At 29.7% G+C, this 17,884-nt stretch overlaps 1 protein-coding gene across 6 annotated transcripts in view; it reads right to left on the bottom strand.

The window, feature by feature from the left end:
* Fhos (Formin homology 2 domain containing) overlaps positions 1-17,884 on the bottom strand; it is a 133,358-nt gene that overhangs the window by 6,299 nt on the left and 109,175 nt on the right. For 4 of the 6 annotated variants that reach the window (XR_012480243.1, XM_074252137.1, XM_074252156.1 and 1 more), the window contains 12 exons: positions 15,499-16,012; positions 14,320-14,717; positions 13,807-14,191; positions 12,563-13,262; positions 8,425-8,583; positions 6,524-6,706; positions 5,625-5,744; positions 5,248-5,382; positions 4,872-5,014; positions 3,690-3,961; positions 3,264-3,383; positions 2,730-2,897 (listed from right to left, as the gene is read on the bottom strand). Coding sequence is in view for 4 of the 6 variants with exons in the window: in XM_074252137.1 (XP_074108238.1) it covers positions 2,730-2,897; positions 3,264-3,383; positions 3,690-3,961; positions 4,872-5,014; positions 5,248-5,382; positions 5,625-5,744; positions 6,524-6,706; positions 8,425-8,583; positions 12,563-13,262; positions 13,807-14,191; positions 14,320-14,717; positions 15,499-16,012 (3,297 nt within the window). In the remaining 2 variants the exon portion in view is untranslated. Of the gene's footprint in view, positions 1-2,729; positions 2,898-3,263; positions 3,384-3,689; positions 3,962-4,871; positions 5,015-5,247; positions 5,383-5,624; positions 5,745-6,523; positions 6,707-8,424; positions 8,586-12,561; positions 13,263-13,806; positions 14,192-14,319; positions 14,718-15,498; positions 16,013-17,884 lie in introns of all 6 variants that reach the window. The other 2 variants (XR_012480246.1, XM_074252144.1) reach the window with 2 other exon arrangements.

Raw genomic sequence — 17,884 nt, 5'->3', positions numbered from 1 at the left:
GTGATATTAATTGACCATTAACGGGAGTATTTGAGTAGCTTGCAGTCTATTGTACATCAAAGTACTTTAAACTTCAGCGAGGAATTACGATACTTATAACTGATCTGGTCATATAATATATCAACAATATAAATTTAAGTTTAACACTGAGAAAAAAAAATTATTATTGATATTTTTTTTTCAATCAAGGATTTTTAAGTGATTTAATCAATTTTTTTATTAAAAATAATAATTATTATTTGTTTGAAAATTACAAAATGCATATTTAGACATTTTATAAATTTAATTAAAACTTTTTATTTAGTTTTACACAACAAATAAATTTTTAAATTCTCTATGTAATAATTTGTTTGCTAAAAAATCATAAAAGTTGTCATACGTCAGTTAATTCCGGTAACATTAAAGTAATTAATTTTATTTAATTAAATGTAGTAATGTAAATAATTTATTTTTTGATTTTGACGTCTGGATTTATCAACTGAGCTTAAAAACAAAATAATCTTTATAAAAATTTAAACTTTAGATAGATTTGACGTCTTTGTTACAAATTTGCCATTTAAAATTTTTTTCAGCTAGATAGAAATTTGTTTCAGTTTTAAAGTAATTTTTTACTTAATTATAATAAAGACAAATATTACTTTTTGGAAAAATTTAAATTTTTTGTGTCAACAAATTTTTGATCTAAAAAATCTTTGGTAAATATTTAAAGTGGGGTCTAACATTTTATTTTTCATGTTTTTGAACGAAATTTCTATTTGATTTTATTGATAGATTTTTTTTTTGAAAAATATATATAAAAAAAATGAACAATTTATCAAATTTTTAAAAAAATTTATACACAGTAAAAAATTTTGCATCATAGCGTCAAAAAAATTTGTGTTAAATATTTAACTATTTTATGTGTAAATTTAATATTTATTATGTTAAATTAATACACAAAAGTGTTAAATATTTAACAAAAAATTTTTTGACGTATTGACGCAAAATTTTTTACGGTGTAGTTTTTTAGAAAATTGTTGTATTGAAATTTTTTTTTTAAATTGTTCGCTTTTTTTTTATGTATTTTTCAAAAAAAAAAAAAATATATCAAAAACATAAAAAAAAAAAAAAATAAGATAGAAATTTTATCCAAAAACATGAGAGCCAAAATTTTTTCCAACTTTTAAAAGCAAAAAAGCTATCAAAATCTTTATTTTTTTTTCTCACGACATTTTTTATCATTAATCCGCCGTAGAAACAAGTAGAATAAAAAAAAAAATTGGAAAATGTTAAATGGCCCAAAATAGGGTTAACCTCACTTGTAAATAATTACAAAATTTTTTGGACAAAAATTTTTTTTTCTCAGTGTACATAAAAATATTCTCGACTCGATATACAAATGTATTACAGATAGTAGATAAATTTTAGATTTTGATTGACGCGACTACATCGAAATCAAAGGGAAGTAAAAGTAGAAGTAATGTTTCCGTAATGCTGGAGTTCAAACGTCACTGTAACGAGTTTGAAAGGGCAGGTAATCGAAACTAATAATGAGATCGAAAGGAATACTGACCGAGGGTTGAAGTTTTCACAGAAGTGAAGTAAAATAAATATTGTAAGGGAGAGTATAAAAGCTAAATCGGGTTGTGAGCTACCGCGTGGAGCATTTTCAAGAGGGTAACCCGTCGTTCGGTAACGACTGTGTGTATTCATTGTATTGGGAAAATCAATTTCCGTAAGCGATCAAGTTGAACAGGGTTGCTGTGCTGGATAGAGAGATTCGTGTTCGCTTCGGGTATCTCATGTGGGTTTTATACGTATGTACCGACGTACCTACGAATGAACATACACACATCTATAAATGTATGTATATGTTGTAACATCATATATATAGATAAAAGGAGTGAGTCAGCGAATAAACGTAGTCGCGCGGCAAGGCGTAAATCGTTACGCCTAAATTGCTCTTATCGATTTTCAAGAGAACAATTGATTTAACCAACTCGTTCAAGTATTGCTCCAGATATGTGAATTTCAAAGTTGTTCAATTTATAAGTCAAAGATTTACTTTTACTAGATTGATTAAAATTTCTAAGAACACACGGAAAAAATTTAATTGTAATAAATAATATCTGATTAATAATAAGTAATGATCAACTGGAAAAAATTATAACATTTATCATTTAAATCAGTTTTTTTATCTGATCAAAAATCGAATTTTGGTAGGTCATAAACTACTAAAATTTTGGGTAAAATTCAACTTTTTTTTAAAAAAACACCGCCAATTTGTTAATTTTTTTTTTAACGTGGGTTAAAATTTAATATTTTCCGTGCAAATTTGTCTTACTTTAACTTCATTATCATTGCTAAAAAAATCTAAAGAAATTTTTATTGAAGAAAATGATAAATTATTTTATATTTGAATAATAAACACAATAAAATAGAATAATCAATAAAATTTTGCTGAACCATTTATCACATTTGTCATGATTTGTCCATTGACGTGAATAAAATTTACCGTAGCAAGAAAGAAATGAAATTGAGGGTAGAATAATGTGTAGGGTGCGAATAAGGTGCAATTTTATAAATTTATCACAACGGCTTGTGACTTCCACCGCATTGCTCTTTTTAAAATTCAGCCCAAGAGAGCTTTTCTACTGAACTTTACTTACATAAGAATCTAATTTAACAAGACTAGGAAATAACATTTAATTGCAATGGAGTCACGTGCAGGGTGCAGGGATCGCACTTACAAGACTTACGATCGGCGTTTCGCGTCCTCTTGCGCTCGCGCGGGGTTGTCCTGGTGGAAGGACACTTGGTTGCAGTCTTCACCAGCGACTCCAGGAGCTCGTCATCGCCGTCTGTGACATTTCCGTTGGTCGTCTCGTCTCTCAGAATGGGGCCCAGCAAAGTTCGTCCTGTAAGAAAAAATTTAACGAAATAATCATTAAAAATTATAAAATAATTAATATTAATTATAAATAATAATAATTATTAATTTTTATTGTACAAAACATAAAAAAAAAATAAAATAAAAATTTTATCCAGAAACATGAGAGCTAAAATTTTTTTCTAATTTTTAAAGGCAAAAAAATTGTTTTTTTTTTTCTTTCACGAATTTTTTATCATAAATTCGCCGTAAAACAAGCAGAATAAAAAAATTTGAAAATATTAATTTTTTACTTAGTTATGGCCCAAAATGGGGTTGACCTCACTTGTAAATAATTACCGAATTTTTTTGTAATTAAAAAAAAAAAAATATTATTTTATTCGACTGTACTGACCCTCCTTTCGTTGTCTTCTCCAAGGTAAAGTACCGTGTATACTTTCAACGTCAGAAATATCACTGCCAAGAAGTTGTCTAAGTTCTGCGTCAGCTCGATCTTCTTTCGTACGGAATTTACCTACCTGGAAATAGGGAAAATTCGAGATATAAAGTACAAGTATACACATTTTATTTTGTATTATTTTTCTCGGTGAATTCAAGAGTGAAAAAACTTTGAAAGTAGATGCGCAAGATCTAAGACACAAATTTATCTGTGCATGTGTGTGTGTATCGAGGATCTGATGAAATCTAGTGCTGAAGGGGCTCAAAGTTAAAGGGCAAAACAAGATATAAGATAGAGGAGAATTCGTACTTTGATATTCAAAATAAATATGAATTTTTTTTTTTTTTTTTTTTTAAATAAAAAATAATATGTCAATAATACTTGCCTCAGTTATCATTTTTCCCCGCGTCTTATTCCTCTCACGATGATTCGCTTTCTTTTCCAGCTGCTGTATAACACGTTCGCGAGTCGTTCTGTATTCCAGTGCGAATTCAGATACAACTCTGCAGAATTCATTGGGCTTTGTGTCTTGAACACGGTGCAAGGGAATACCAAGCCAGAGAATAAATTTGTGAAACCTATTGATTATTCGCCGATGAACGATACTCAGTACTATAATTCTTTCCGCACAATCGGCTAAAAAGTCTGACATTCTGTTAACAAAGGAAATAAAATACATACATTTTTATTTTCAGTTTCAATAATTTTTTTTAAGGAAATAACAATGTTCAGTAAATAGCTGTGGGTATAAATAATAAATAGAAGAATGTAAGAGAAGATAAATATCACTGATTGGTAAAAAGAAGGGCGGGAAAGGTGAAGGTGAAGGGGTGTTCTATTAAAGGAGCAAAGTGATAAGGAAACAACAGAGAGTTGGTAATTTTATAAGAATGCTCGGAAAATAATAAAATAAAAGTAAGGATGAGAATAAGAATAAAATGATGAAAAGAAAACGAGTAAAGCTTCAAGTAATTAATGGTGAGTCACTTGGGCTTTTGCCAACTTACTAGAGGGGAAAATCGGGTAAAATTTATTGGGCCTGCTCACATAGGGGACATCGCGTATCCTGGACAATTTACAGGATTTTTGGTTCTTAGATAAAAATTACTCAAGATTACATTTAATTCTTGTCTTTAAGATACCCCAGTTTTCTATTGTTTTTTTTTTTTTTTTTTTTTTTTTTTTTTTATGGCCGATAAATATGAAGAAACTTTTCATCTAAATCATAAAATTTTTTTTTAATATTTGAGGCTATTTCTATTTTTTTTTACTAAAATTAATAAAATTTTATTTATTTATAATTGACAAGTCACATAGTGACTGCAAGATTGCTAGTTAAAATAATAGCAAGAAAAATAAAATATTGAATAAAGATTAAAAGGGAAATACTTTGATGTAAATTTTTTTTTATTAAAATCCAATAATTTAAATTGAAGCTGCAGCCACCAAACACCTCACCTCGGGCTTTATATAATTTGAATAAAGCAATAATTTATTTATATACTATATTATATATTATATAATATTATAAATAAAATATAAATATTTTATTAGGATTCTTACTTTACTTTCATCATTGTTGAGCCGTCGTGCTTGGCAATAAGCTTCAGATGGTCCCAAGAGGCTTTGCATTCGCTCTCAAGCTTGCTGATATTTGACGCCAACTCGTCAAAATCAATCTTCGACGCTCGGGTTACAGCTCCGATCTGCCGAATGAAATCCAGATAAAAAGTTTTTAAAATAGTGAGTAATAAGAGAAAAAAATAAAGTAAGTCGTAAAATAAACACAATAAAATTCCTCGTGATATGTTACGGAAAGATCGGCTATTTTTTCAAATGGAAATTTTTTTTTTTTTTTAATTTTTAAATCTGCAATTGAAAATTTTTCGTTTAAATTTATATATATAAAAAAAAAAAAAAAAAAAAAATGAACACTCACTTCAGAGTAAAGATCCGTCGAGTCGGGAAACTTCTCCATCACCATATGACAAAGGTGATGGAGCAAAGAATGCTTGTGTACGGTGTCCTTGACTTCAGGTACTTTGGTGAGATATTCCAGCTGAAAGCCCTTCACCTGGAAAGAGAATAGATTTTAAAAAAGGGTAAATTGATATGAGAGAAAAATAACAGGGAAAAAATGAGGGAGAAGTACAAAGCTTTTGGGGAAAAAGAGTAAAGAGCAAAGAGTAAAGAAGAATGTGATGAGTGAGATCGAATATGAGAGTTGGCCCGAAGCCGAGATATCAACTTTTCAATAGATACACTCGAGGATCCGTTATATTACACGGATATCATTTGGCTGATACAATAGCTCACCTCATTTCCGTTCAAGAATATCCCGATTGATAGCAGTGTGCTCAGAATACCACGGAACGTTTTATTCATCCGCAACGTCTCCATACCTTGCTTAAGATCCATCAACGGGTCTGCTATTTCCTGAAAAATAGAAACAATATTTTTTTCTTAATCGTTACTCTAGATAGACAATCACAATTCTTTTTTTGGAAATTTTTACTAACACTGGTATTATATTAAAAAAAAATTTGTTTAAAATTTCACTCTTGCTTCAAGATATTTACTTCTACTAAGGCAGTAGTTTACTTAGAAAATTAAAAAAAAATTCAATTTTTTTTATTCGTGGAAATTAAACATATTTAAGAATTTCAATCAAAATTTTAAACCAATTTAAATGTATTTTTTTTTTTTACTAAGCTAAAGAATTATTTAAAAAATTTTTTAATTCTCATAATTAATTTTTGAGAATTTTTTTGATAAACAAAACCTCCTTATTTGTCTTCAATATAAATTTTTTTCAAAATAACCCTTCATATTAATTTATAAAAATTTATTTGTGCATACAATAACAAAATATTGTAAATCATAATTAAAAAGATGTTTGCACAACAAAAACAATTTCCAACATAAAGAGATATTTTCAATTTCAAGTTAATATTTCTGGTATTTACTTATCATAAGCGAGGATTTGTCAAAGCAGCGTGTAAATAAACAGCACGACTAAGAAATAAGTATGCTTATATCTACCGAGATGTGTATAAACATTTTCTTATAGAGATATAGATATAATGCAAATATAATATATTATATACTGGTATGAAAAGGAAGCATGAGTATGTGCATTATATTAATATCTCTCAGTTGATTTCGCAAGTTCTTCTGATGTACTTTCAGTTTTAGCTGAAAGTTCGATTGCTTACCTTCTCAGAGTTCTCAAAGTCGAGTTTGAAAGCCCAAAGCTTCAATCTTGCCGGTAACTCAGATATGGAAGCAAGAGTAAGTAGAAACTGTTCTGCTGAACCGAGAGGCAGATCCGGACTGGCGGCCTGCGCTTCTTGAATTCTCGATCTTTCCTCTTCGGTTGGCAGCATCGTCAGAAGTTTCTAAAATAATACCTTGTGTTACAGTTATCACTTATCTCTTATGAATAATTTAAGCAATATCTTAACAGTGTACATGTATCATAATGTACCATACTATATTATACTTTGAATTGTATTGCGTCATATTATATTATATATATGTACATATATTGTTCTATATTATATCAAGAAATATTAAATTGTATACCCGCTACCTACTACTACAACTATTGTATCTACGCATTCATATAATAGACAATGGACTAAAACTTTAATTAAAACTACCCGTTCGTACATCTCTATTAATCCCTGAATTTTAACAAAAAGTTCTGTTAATTTAAATATCCACGCCTTCAGCTTTTTTTTTTTTTTTTTTTTTTGTAAAATATTCTGAATAATCAGTTGAACAAATACAAAATTTTTTCATTGAAAACTTTGCATTGTTTCAAATTTTAGAATTTTTTTACAATTGTTACTTGAAGAAAAAAATTAATTAAGCTTTGTTCTGCTGAACTTGTGAATAAATTGCGAGGTAAAAATATTAAAAAATCATAATATTAAATAAAATGCATATTTTTTTGTACATGTAAAAAAATCCGGTCTTTTAACTTAAGAAACGCCTTTTTCAAGTACAGTTCTAGCGCTGCGCACGACTACCGCCATCTGTAAGAATTCTTGAAAATCAAAATGATTGGCGCTTAATTATAGTCAGAGATAACAAAGTAAATTTTAAAAAATGAGTCAAGTTTAACCCTTGGCTCTTCGTATGCAATATTTTGTTTAAATTAATTAACAAAAAAAAAAAATAAATAAATGCATTTACGAAACTTTCGTTCTACAGCCAATGCTTTTAATTTCATTTTTAATTAATTTAAAACTTTTTTGCTGCATATGTGAGTTGCTTGGCAGGAAATTAAAAAGGCTTTGTGTGATAATTTGACATTCTAACGCCGCTGGAATTATCAAAGTTTGACGAATTAATTAAACTACTTTTACAACAGTGAAAATCTAAAAAAAAAAAAATTATAAAACTTTTAGAAAAAGATGTTTTTTTTTTTTTTTTTTTTTTTTTTTCAATAGAATTAAATTGAATAATTTTTTTACGGTTCAGAATCTAGTGAAGATATTTTAGAAAATGATTATAGCTGTGATAAAACAATGAGATAATTTAGTTATATAGAATAATTAAAAAATGATAGTAATGTGTGTGAAGACGAAAGTTGCTTGCAGATATTGAATGCACGGATCAAAACCTCATTTATAATGTTTAAGCTTTTGACAAATTTAGTTGAGTAACGATGAGACGGTAGAATTAATATTATAACTTTACGGAAGTTTTGAATTTATTATTTAGTAATTAATGAATTGCCGTAACTTCATCTTCTGTTCAATTATTAGAAAACTAAAGTAAAAATTTGATTATAAAATAGATATTCAATAGAGACCTGTAACTTTGATAAAATTACTTTTGAAATTAAATAATACATAAATCAAATTTTAAAAGTGTTTTTAACTTTTAATTTATCTAAACAAAATTAAAGTACAAATTTTAAAGTTAAGCTAAATTTTTCAAATTTTTCCGGTTCAGAATGTCTGCTGAAATCAGCAGACTAGTAATTTTTTTTGAATTAAATAATAGTTAAAAAAAAAAAATTTCGGAAAAATTTCAAATTTTTTGAAATTTTTCAAAAAAAAAAAAAAGAATTATAACAATTTTTAGATGCCGGCTTATAACTTACCTCAATACCCTCTCGATTCATAATAGTAGCGTCCATCTTGAGAATAGCCGTCTTGATTGATCGCGGAGGGGGTAATTTGGTCATACCAATATTGATAGCATTTGATCTTTTGTGATCGAGCACAATGATCTCCTTGTTTTTATTCATTTCCTGTTGCTTCTGTATTTTTATTTTAAAGAAAACATTTATTAGTAATCAATAAATTAATTTATAAAAAAAAATAATCTAGATATTCATGTAATTTAAATAAATAATTCATACAATTATACGTCTGTAAATATTAGAATACTAATATTAATATTAACTTTAAATTATTAATTATTATTATTATATCTGCATCAATATTTACAATAAGCATGTTAACCCATGCATTTAGAAATACATATGCATAAATTTATACTGAGTTCTTCTATGTGTTAAAAATTCAACAAAAAAATTTTTCAACGCAATGATGGAAAATTTTTTATACTGTAGGAATTTCATAAAATAAAGTAAACAGAGAGATTGATTAATTTATTTAAAATAAAAATATATATATGTTTAATAAACAAGATCTATTAGTTGTGCATGGCATTGACGTAAATAAATTAATCACCAAAAATAAATAGACATGTATATCCATATCGTTGATAACATTTTAATGTAAGGTATCACAAATTTAAACTCGAGTATTTTTATAAATATTTATTTCAATCTGTTAAATTGACATAGCCGCAATGACAAGAAGAATATATATATATATATATATATATATATATATATATATATATATATATATATATATATGTCAAGCGAGTTGTTTTTTTTTGTTACTTTTTTTTAGCAAAAATGAAACGTGCAAATAAATTGTGTGGCATGTGTATTGTACAGAGGAAAAGCACCGACGTAGATATTTATCTGTGCGATAATAAAAAATCGAAAAAAAAAAAAGTGATGGTAAAAATAATAACAGAAACAGAAGAGCTAAGCGTAAAGGAGCTGCCAGGAAGAAAACCAAGTTAAGAAATTAAGACTCACCTCCTGTTGTCAACCAGCATGCCATTTTTGTTTGTGTAAGAGCACCAACAATATTGCAAAGAATACAAGATATAAATTAGATTTGTTTTTATTTTATTAATAATTTCATTATTGCGCTCTAGTACCATCAACCATTATTTAATATTATTAATTTTAGCTGACACCAAAAGCAGTTTTTGTAACTTATAAGGAAATTATTATTTTTATTCTATTTTATTTTACTGGTAATTGTTCAATTTTTATGCAAAATTTTTTTTTTTATCATCGTTTGCAAGCGAACGATTACCAAGAAAATAAAAAACCATGCACCAATTACTAAATTTCATCATTCCTGCTTTTTACATCTAAATCTAAATTAGAATAGTTAAATTACTAAATTACTTTAATACTGAGCTTTAATGGTACAAGTTAAAAGTCCTGTAACATTAAAGCTTAACTACTTTATGAATAGCTGAAGAGTTTAAACATTAATTGATATCTCGAGAATTTAAAATGAATTAAAAGGAAAAATAAATGTAGCATGACCTCAAAGTATCTTATAAACTTCGCGAAATATATCTATATTAATTATTTAACTCTTTTCAAATTTTCCCTTTGACAGTCGAAAAATTAACTTTGAAGTTTGTGCTTAATTATTAACAACAAACCGGGAAAATCAATAAGAAACAGAGCTGGAAAGTTTTTAAATTCAAACTTATTAATTATTTTATCTTCATGAAGTAGAACAGTGTGATTATTTAATACTTAGCGCTCATTATTTAAAGGTATTGATTTAAATTAATTCACAATTGAGATTCGATATGGTTTATCGTTCTTTTAATATCTTTTTTTAATAAATCATATGATGGTTTTAATATAAACATTTGACCCTGGATGAAAATTTGTTAGTAAATTATTTGAATCATCGTATTGTTTTTCTTGATACAAATTATGTACATTGAGAAAAAATCTTTTTAAAAAAAATTTGCACTTTTTTGACAAGAAATTAATTGCAAATTTTATTTCGAAGCTGAAAAAATAAAAATTTCTTTCATAATAATTTTTTTCGTGAAAAAAATTTAAATGATTTAGAAAAAAAAAATAATTTTGGAAAATTTACAAGTTTTTTTTTTTTTCATTAAATAATTTTTTTTTTTTTTTTTTTTTTTTTTTTTATAAAATTAATGTAAAAAAAAATTGATTTTTTGAGCTAAGAAATAAAATTATTTTAAATTTTTTTTCTCGGTGTATCATTAATTTTTATCTTTAACATAAATAAAATTATGTAAGACTCAAGACTAAATAAATAATTTAATTGTCAAAGCCGGTCGATGAAATAAAAAAAAGCATGCAATATCAGTGCAGAGAAATAGTTTACGGGTGGCTTTTTATAGAGCGCAAGAACGTCAGGCTATGAAACTTTAAACAAGTTATAAAGCAAGAGTTTGTTTTTGTTAAAGATTGTCTTGATCACACTGTCACGAAACCCTCATACCCTACAATAAGTATAATGCTAAAGTATAGTGTCTTAATATAAGCATAAGCTATTTGTGTATATACCAAGATCTAACGTCAAAACTTTGGGTAACAAATTGTCGAGGTCTTTATCACTATATCAGTGCCTCATTATTTTCGCTCAATTTACCCCGATAGCGCTATTACTCAAAATAATTATTATAATGACACATAATAATAATAATAAATGTGAAAAGAGAATTCAATGGGCTGTTTATGGGAGCTAATTGGTTAATGAGCTGCCGCAAGTCGTCAAAATCACCCAGTTCATTTTTAACTCCGCTAAAGAGGCTAATTAAATGGAACAAAAAGTAAATTTACAAAAAAATAGCCTCGTTATAATAATAATAATTATAATAACAATAATTATAATTATTATTATTATTGTTATTATTACTATTATTATTATAGTTATCATTGTAATGCTAACAACAAAAAGGGTCTGCGTGCTTATGGCGAAAGTGTATGTAAATACATAGAACCGACAATTCTCTGACGCAATTACAGCCCGGAGTAATTAACGGTACCCATACCAAACCAGCACCCGGGAATCGTACTTATGAAACAGCTTGTCATAAAATAGGCGATAGCGTTAAGAGTTTGAGCAGCGCAGAGTTTAAATTGAGAAAATAAAAATAAAAAAAAAAAAAAAAAAAAAAAAAAAAATAAACTAGCAAAAGGAAAATGGAAAAAAAAATTCTCCTGGAACTGTACTCTACTGGAAAGTGGAACTGGGGTAGGAGTTGACAAAAAAAAGTGACGCAGCGGAGGCAGTAAAAGCAAAAAAAATATAAATTTTGTTTGCTCACTCAACCCTGCGAGATTCCGTAAAAGCAGTCGCACGCTACAATTACTATTCGTTGACGGATTCTTTAAAAACACATTTGAATCCGGCTATGAATGCGCTTTGCGTTAAAAAAATATATGTTTTTAAGAGCAACGGTGAAAAAAAAATATTTACAGTAATAACAGTAATAATTACACCGCATGAAAGATATTTTTTTAATTATATTTTCAGACTCTAAACCAATCAGTTAACTAATTAATTCGTTAGTATTTTCACCTGTTCTGCGCTTACACCAATTATTGGTTTTGACGAATAATGTGTTGCGATAAAATAAATAATATAAACTCATATTTCGTCTCGTTCACATCAATTAAAAGCTTAGATTTAATTGCGTTTTATATAATATAATACAATGAATAAATGAAAAAATTTTAAAAGCTTAAATTAATTGCACCCTTACGAATACGCAGCATTGATAGTGTGCTTTTTATCGAAATGCTTGTTTGTATTCATAAGAAATATTTGTAAAATTTAAAAGGATTGTTCGGACACGACAGACATAATTTGTAATATTTTTCAACCGTTTTCCTAATTTTTTTTTACTAACAATTATTATAGATTTCACATCAAAAGTTCGATTTTTAATAATTAATTACACAAAAATTCTTGATAAATTTTTTTCAAAAAATTATTTCATACGAAAAGATTGAAAAAAATTCAGCTATACATTGCTTTAATGTCCAATCAACCTTAATTAAATTTTCTAAAAAAAAAACTGTATCAATAAATTGAAAAAAATAATCTTAGTTAATTAAAAAATAAAATAAATTTTGTTCTTACCTTTGTAATGAGATCTTTGGCTCGGCTTTCAAAGAGATGCTCAAGTTTCTGAGTGTCAATAGCAACAGGAATTAACTCGTCCCATATCATGATATTTTTATCAAGACGTGACAAAATGATGGGATCATCCCTAACTTCCTTCCAAAAAAGTTTCACGGTTTTTTTATTCTTCTTTGCGATAGCTGCCTGAGGGTGTGTTTTAATGCCACTCGAATTATTGGTGACACCACCAGTGGAGTTGTTGTTTGAGTTGCTGTTAGAGTCCATGGGGTTGGCTGAGAGAGATCTGTTGGATTTGAGGTTAACTCCAAAGAGCGGTGGCGGTCCATTGGGGAATGGCGGTGGAAATTTTCCCGCGTTGTTAGCGGGTGGCGGAGGCGGGGGAGCGCGTCCGATCCCATTTGAGTTATTGGAGGCCATGGGCGGCGGGGGTGGAGGAACACCATTGGCGACGCTAACTGGACCTAGCACGTCAATTTCGTCATCGGAGTTCAGATCGGTGAAGTCGAGATCGCACAGCCTCAAGGGTCGCTTCATCTGGTTCACTAATTCCTCCCAATGCAACTCATTCTCGGATTTTTTCACTTCGTTTATTTTTGGCAAGCTGTCACCCGTTGGTGATTTTACGATGTCGGCCTTTGATTTTGATTTTGCGAGGCCTTCTTTTGCTTTTGATATTAATCCGCTCATATCTCCTATTCTGTTATTTGAAAATATAATAATTATTATTTTTTAATTATAAGGATTTATAGTTATTTACTCGTACGCTGCATTTACTTTTTTTTTTTTTTTAATTTTTTATCATATAAAATAATAATATTTTATATTGTTGTGTAAAATTATATTTTTGAATCTTTATTGTAGGTGACCGACCTAATGAACTTTATAAATTGAACTAGGATAATTAAAATTTTTAAATTTGGACTTCTACAGATTTGACCTTTCAATACTCAGAATTAATTTTTTAATTTGTACTGAAGATAAAAAATGATCGGGTAATAATTTTTAGCTAAGACATATTTGTAACAAAAATAAAATTATCGATAAATTTTTGAAAATTATTTAAAAATTTAATATCTAAATAAAATAGATGCAAATTCTAGGTAGTAATAAATAAAATATTAGCAACAAGTAATGGCGAAGAGTGAGAAGAATAAAATAAAACGAGGAGTGAAACACAAGTACGCCGGAGGTTAATAGCAGCAAACGAATAAAGTTAACTGTTAATTAAGAAATAAAAGTACCTAGACACTTTATCCTCGACAGGACTACTGGGTATTAAATTCTGTGCAGCGAGCTTTTGTGTTAGGTCTTTAACAGTACCCTCGCGTTTAATTTGTACAAGAACCCGACGATCCTCGTCCTCATTGGTGGTGTGATTGAGCAGCTCATTGCATTCGATACCACCGGTAATTTCATCCGGGTTTTTCCCGTACCACACTACCGGAGAAGGCGATTGGGCCGGTGGTTTTTTTTCCTCGGAATCAAGCTTGTTAGCGGCGTTCATCAAGGGTGTAAGATCCTTGCGGCTGTTTGCTCGGGGTACTTTATTGCTGGGGGAATCGCTGTTCCGGTCGTAAGCTGAAGACCCGTTCGTGTATCTTAGCCCATTCAATACGTACGCGGGCGCTGTGTCAGACCATAAAAAATAAAAAAATATAAACTACCTCGTCAACGTTCAATAAAACTTTTAGTAAGTGCGCGATAAAAAGTTTAATTTGAAGTAAAAGATAAAATGAATGAAAAGTTAAACTCACCTTCGCTGCCGTCCAAATTTCCGATTGACGCCCTCATATTAGCTGTCGCTTCCTGTTGTTCTCGGATGAAACTTCTCTGCCTTTCGGCACGCTCACGTCGCCGTCTAAGTGCCGGTGTTACTCCCGCATCGTCTTTATTTTCTTTGTAACTACCGTTAAGCTGGACATCGAGACCCTGTGAACTCTGGGAACTGCTCGATTCGTCGTCGTCGTCAACCGGCGTCGGTATGCCGGAATTAAATGTTCCGTTCAGTGAATTCAAACCCAGAGAGTGATTTAAGCGTGGACTTAAACGCGAATTTAAAGACATCGAGAGTGGTGAAGTTCCTGTTGAATGTCGTCGTGATTTACGTCGCTCATGTGAATCCACTAGTGATTTTCTGCTTCGCAATGTTTTCCTATTTAATCCAAAATAAATAAGTAAATAAATAAATAAACCAATATTAAACAGATAGCTTGGTTGAAAGTTTGAATATCCGGTGAAAAATCAATACCAAAGTAATACACTAACTTGTTAATAATAAATCATTACTGCTACAGTGTAAAATATGAAAAGTAAAATAAATTTTTTTAACAATCTTTGAATTTTTTTAAATAATTGTATATTTTTGTAATAAATTGAAAATTATAAAAAATAAATATTTTCAGTGATTTTTTTATAAATTTACTTCAAATTTTTATGTAAGGTCAAAATTCAACTTAAAAAAACTTTTGAGATTGTTTAAAAACTTTTTTCGCGAATTTCGTTCAATTCCGAAATTTTTATAACATATTTTCCTTAGAAATTATTTTTTCAAATTCTAAAATTATCTCAATCTAGTTAAACGAACAGTTTGATCAAAAAACCTTGTTATCGGGATATTTTATTGATTTAAAAATTTTTCCAAGTTATCAAACCCTTTATATAAAAAAAGTTTTTCCAACTTCTTATAAATATATATATAGATATATAAGTATAGATATAAGAATAGATAAAACTTTCTTAATTTTTAGTTAATTAGCGAACTAATGATTTGATTTATCTAATTAATACGTTTTAATTAACTTTTTATTGAAGTTAAAATGATATAATATAGATAGAGAATGGCAATAAATATCGGAGCGTTAGATATTTCGACAAGTAACCAATTGAATTAGATGAAAGATAAAGGATTTAAATTCAAGTTAAGAATAAATCACCTGATATTATCGTCGAGCTGTCGGATGGGCGAACCGCGGTCATTGCCGTCCTCGTGGTGCAAAACGGCCTCGTAAATTTGAAACTGCCTGAGGAGATCGAGATCGGTGCCCTGCTTGGACATATAGCGCTGGATAATGCCCTCGATCCCCTGCTCCTCTAGACAGTCGACCTGGTCGTAGTAAGTGTCCTGGTCCGGAATGCCATTCAGGCACTTGTTGACGAGTGTCGTCGCATAAATGAGTAGCTCGGTGTCGGCTGCGTCGTAATCCTTGAGGAGCTTCATAACGTTGGTCCAGGGGATCATGCCACGCGAGGTGTCTACTGATCTGACAGCCCTCACTAATAGCAGGCTATTGGTTTCGACGTACTCCACAAAGACGAGGAGCAGTTTGAGCGCTGTCTTCACCACCAGGCGAAATCTGCTCGCTATTAGGGTGTACAGCCATTGTACTGTTTGGCCGTGCTCCATCACGCCGTTCATCCCGTCTACGTAGAGCATCACTTGACCCAAAGCTGGAAATTATCATTTCAACGGGTTACTCTTTAATTATGATCAGAGATTGTACAATTATATTTAATATATTCTGCAGGTGAAAAGGTTAAAAAAATATTTTTGCCTTTAAAAATTGGAAAAAAAAAAAATTGTTTTATTTGATGAAAGAAAAAAAAAATTAACATGGGTTAGTATGGGTTGACCCCACTTGTAAATAATCACCAAAAATTTACAGCTGTCCTATTTTAAAACAGCATAACTACAAAATTCTTACTCACATATTTTTTTTTTTTTTTTTTTCAGTATTTTAAAATTTTTTTCAGTACTACAAGTAAACAGTATGATATTTTTTTTCTTAAAAAATTTTTTCTTCGTCCAAAAATTTATTTCTCTTGGATTAAAGTGCGCAATAATATTGGTTCTAAATATTGAAGCTGAATAAAAACTCTTTTCAAAAAAAATAAATTTTTTGACCTAAAAAATAATTTCTTTGAGCCAAAATAATTTTATTTATCACAATAGAAATTTTCTAGCAATCATTATCGCTCATTAAAACTTTAAAACAATTATAAAGAAATAATTAGCCGTCTAAGAAAGTTGGAAGTAATAAAAAAGTGATAAATAGTAACCAATAGAAGTAAATGAAGTTCCTTTAATTAAATTTATGAAGGATGGCGGGGTCCAGAGGTCATTGAGTCTCCAAATGAATTGATGAATTAACCCGATAATGAAACCCTAGTTTGGATAAACTTTCAGCGGTTCATTGGAGTGATAAAAAGATCAAGTACGATAAAAGTTTCAGAGCGTCAGGAGCAGACTTAGGAGCCTGTCGCGTTAGTTTGATCGCGAATGTATTTATCGGGCTCACTGGATCGAGCGGTTCGAGCGGTAACTTTGATGAGACTCTTTAGGTGAACATTTAGGTGACACAGTTAATAGGACGTTGAAGTTTAAGTTGCAAAGGGTAGGAACCCTTGGCCTCCCTTGTGCAAGTTCTCACTCGGCCCAATTCCGGTCAGCTCTTCCATCTCGCCGAGAGGAATTACACCAAAACGATAAAGCTCGCGTCGGCAAAAAGCTCCTGTTTGCGAGCAGAGGCGTTTTCGAGTGCCTCGTAAAGTTTCGGAGGGTGCTCTCTGTCTCTGTCTCTGTTTTACTTGGCTATACTCTGCTGGTATCACACATTTTGGCTGGAGCTTGCTGGTGGACCGTGTAGTGGTTCAATTGCGACTGGAATGGCTCGTTGTATTAGTATAAAACGACTATAGTGTATAGTTTAGTGGAACGGCTCCAACCCGGCAAATGAGAAGCAAAACCGAACCTCGAATAGTGGATCGCGTGCGAGTGCGAACAAAATCCCGCTAACAAGTGTTTACTATACGTAAATTCCGGCATTTTCTTCTGACCTGCTATTTTAAATTGCTTTTGGATAACCCCCTATTTAACCGGATACAATAGATCGTTTTGTGTACGTTTAATTGCTGACACTGGGAATCCTAAATCCTACTGACAAATAACCTCAATGAATGCTCGCTCCTCAACCTTTTTATTTTACCCATTCCTATCTATTTTAATCAACCTTTTTTTACGTTAGTTACTCCCTTTATTTAATTCACTTTCTTTCTAAGTTATTTATTATTATTACTAACAATTTTTTTACTTTAATTAAATCCTATTCAAGAATTTTAATTATAATTAATTAAAAATTATTGGAAGTTAAAATTGTGACTTATGTTTGCAGGAAATTGATTTTTTTCTTTTTAATAAAAAATCTAAGAAATTTAAATATTTTTTGTACTTGCATAAATCATCTGCTGAAGATATTGACAGAAGCTAGACGATCTAATGGAGTATTACTCAAAGAGAGTAAAAAGTTATTTACTTACAGAAAA

This window comes from Cotesia typhae, unplaced genomic scaffold, assembly GCF_013202065.1.
Source record: "Cotesia typhae breed Kobodo isofemale line unplaced genomic scaffold, CoteBio_Ctyphae contig_123, whole genome shotgun sequence".
NCBI classification, from domain to species: domain Eukaryota; kingdom Metazoa; phylum Arthropoda; class Insecta; order Hymenoptera; family Braconidae; genus Cotesia; species Cotesia typhae.
The sequence above is the reverse complement of the archived record's forward strand: the minus strand, read 5'-3'. Positions and strand labels throughout refer to the sequence as shown.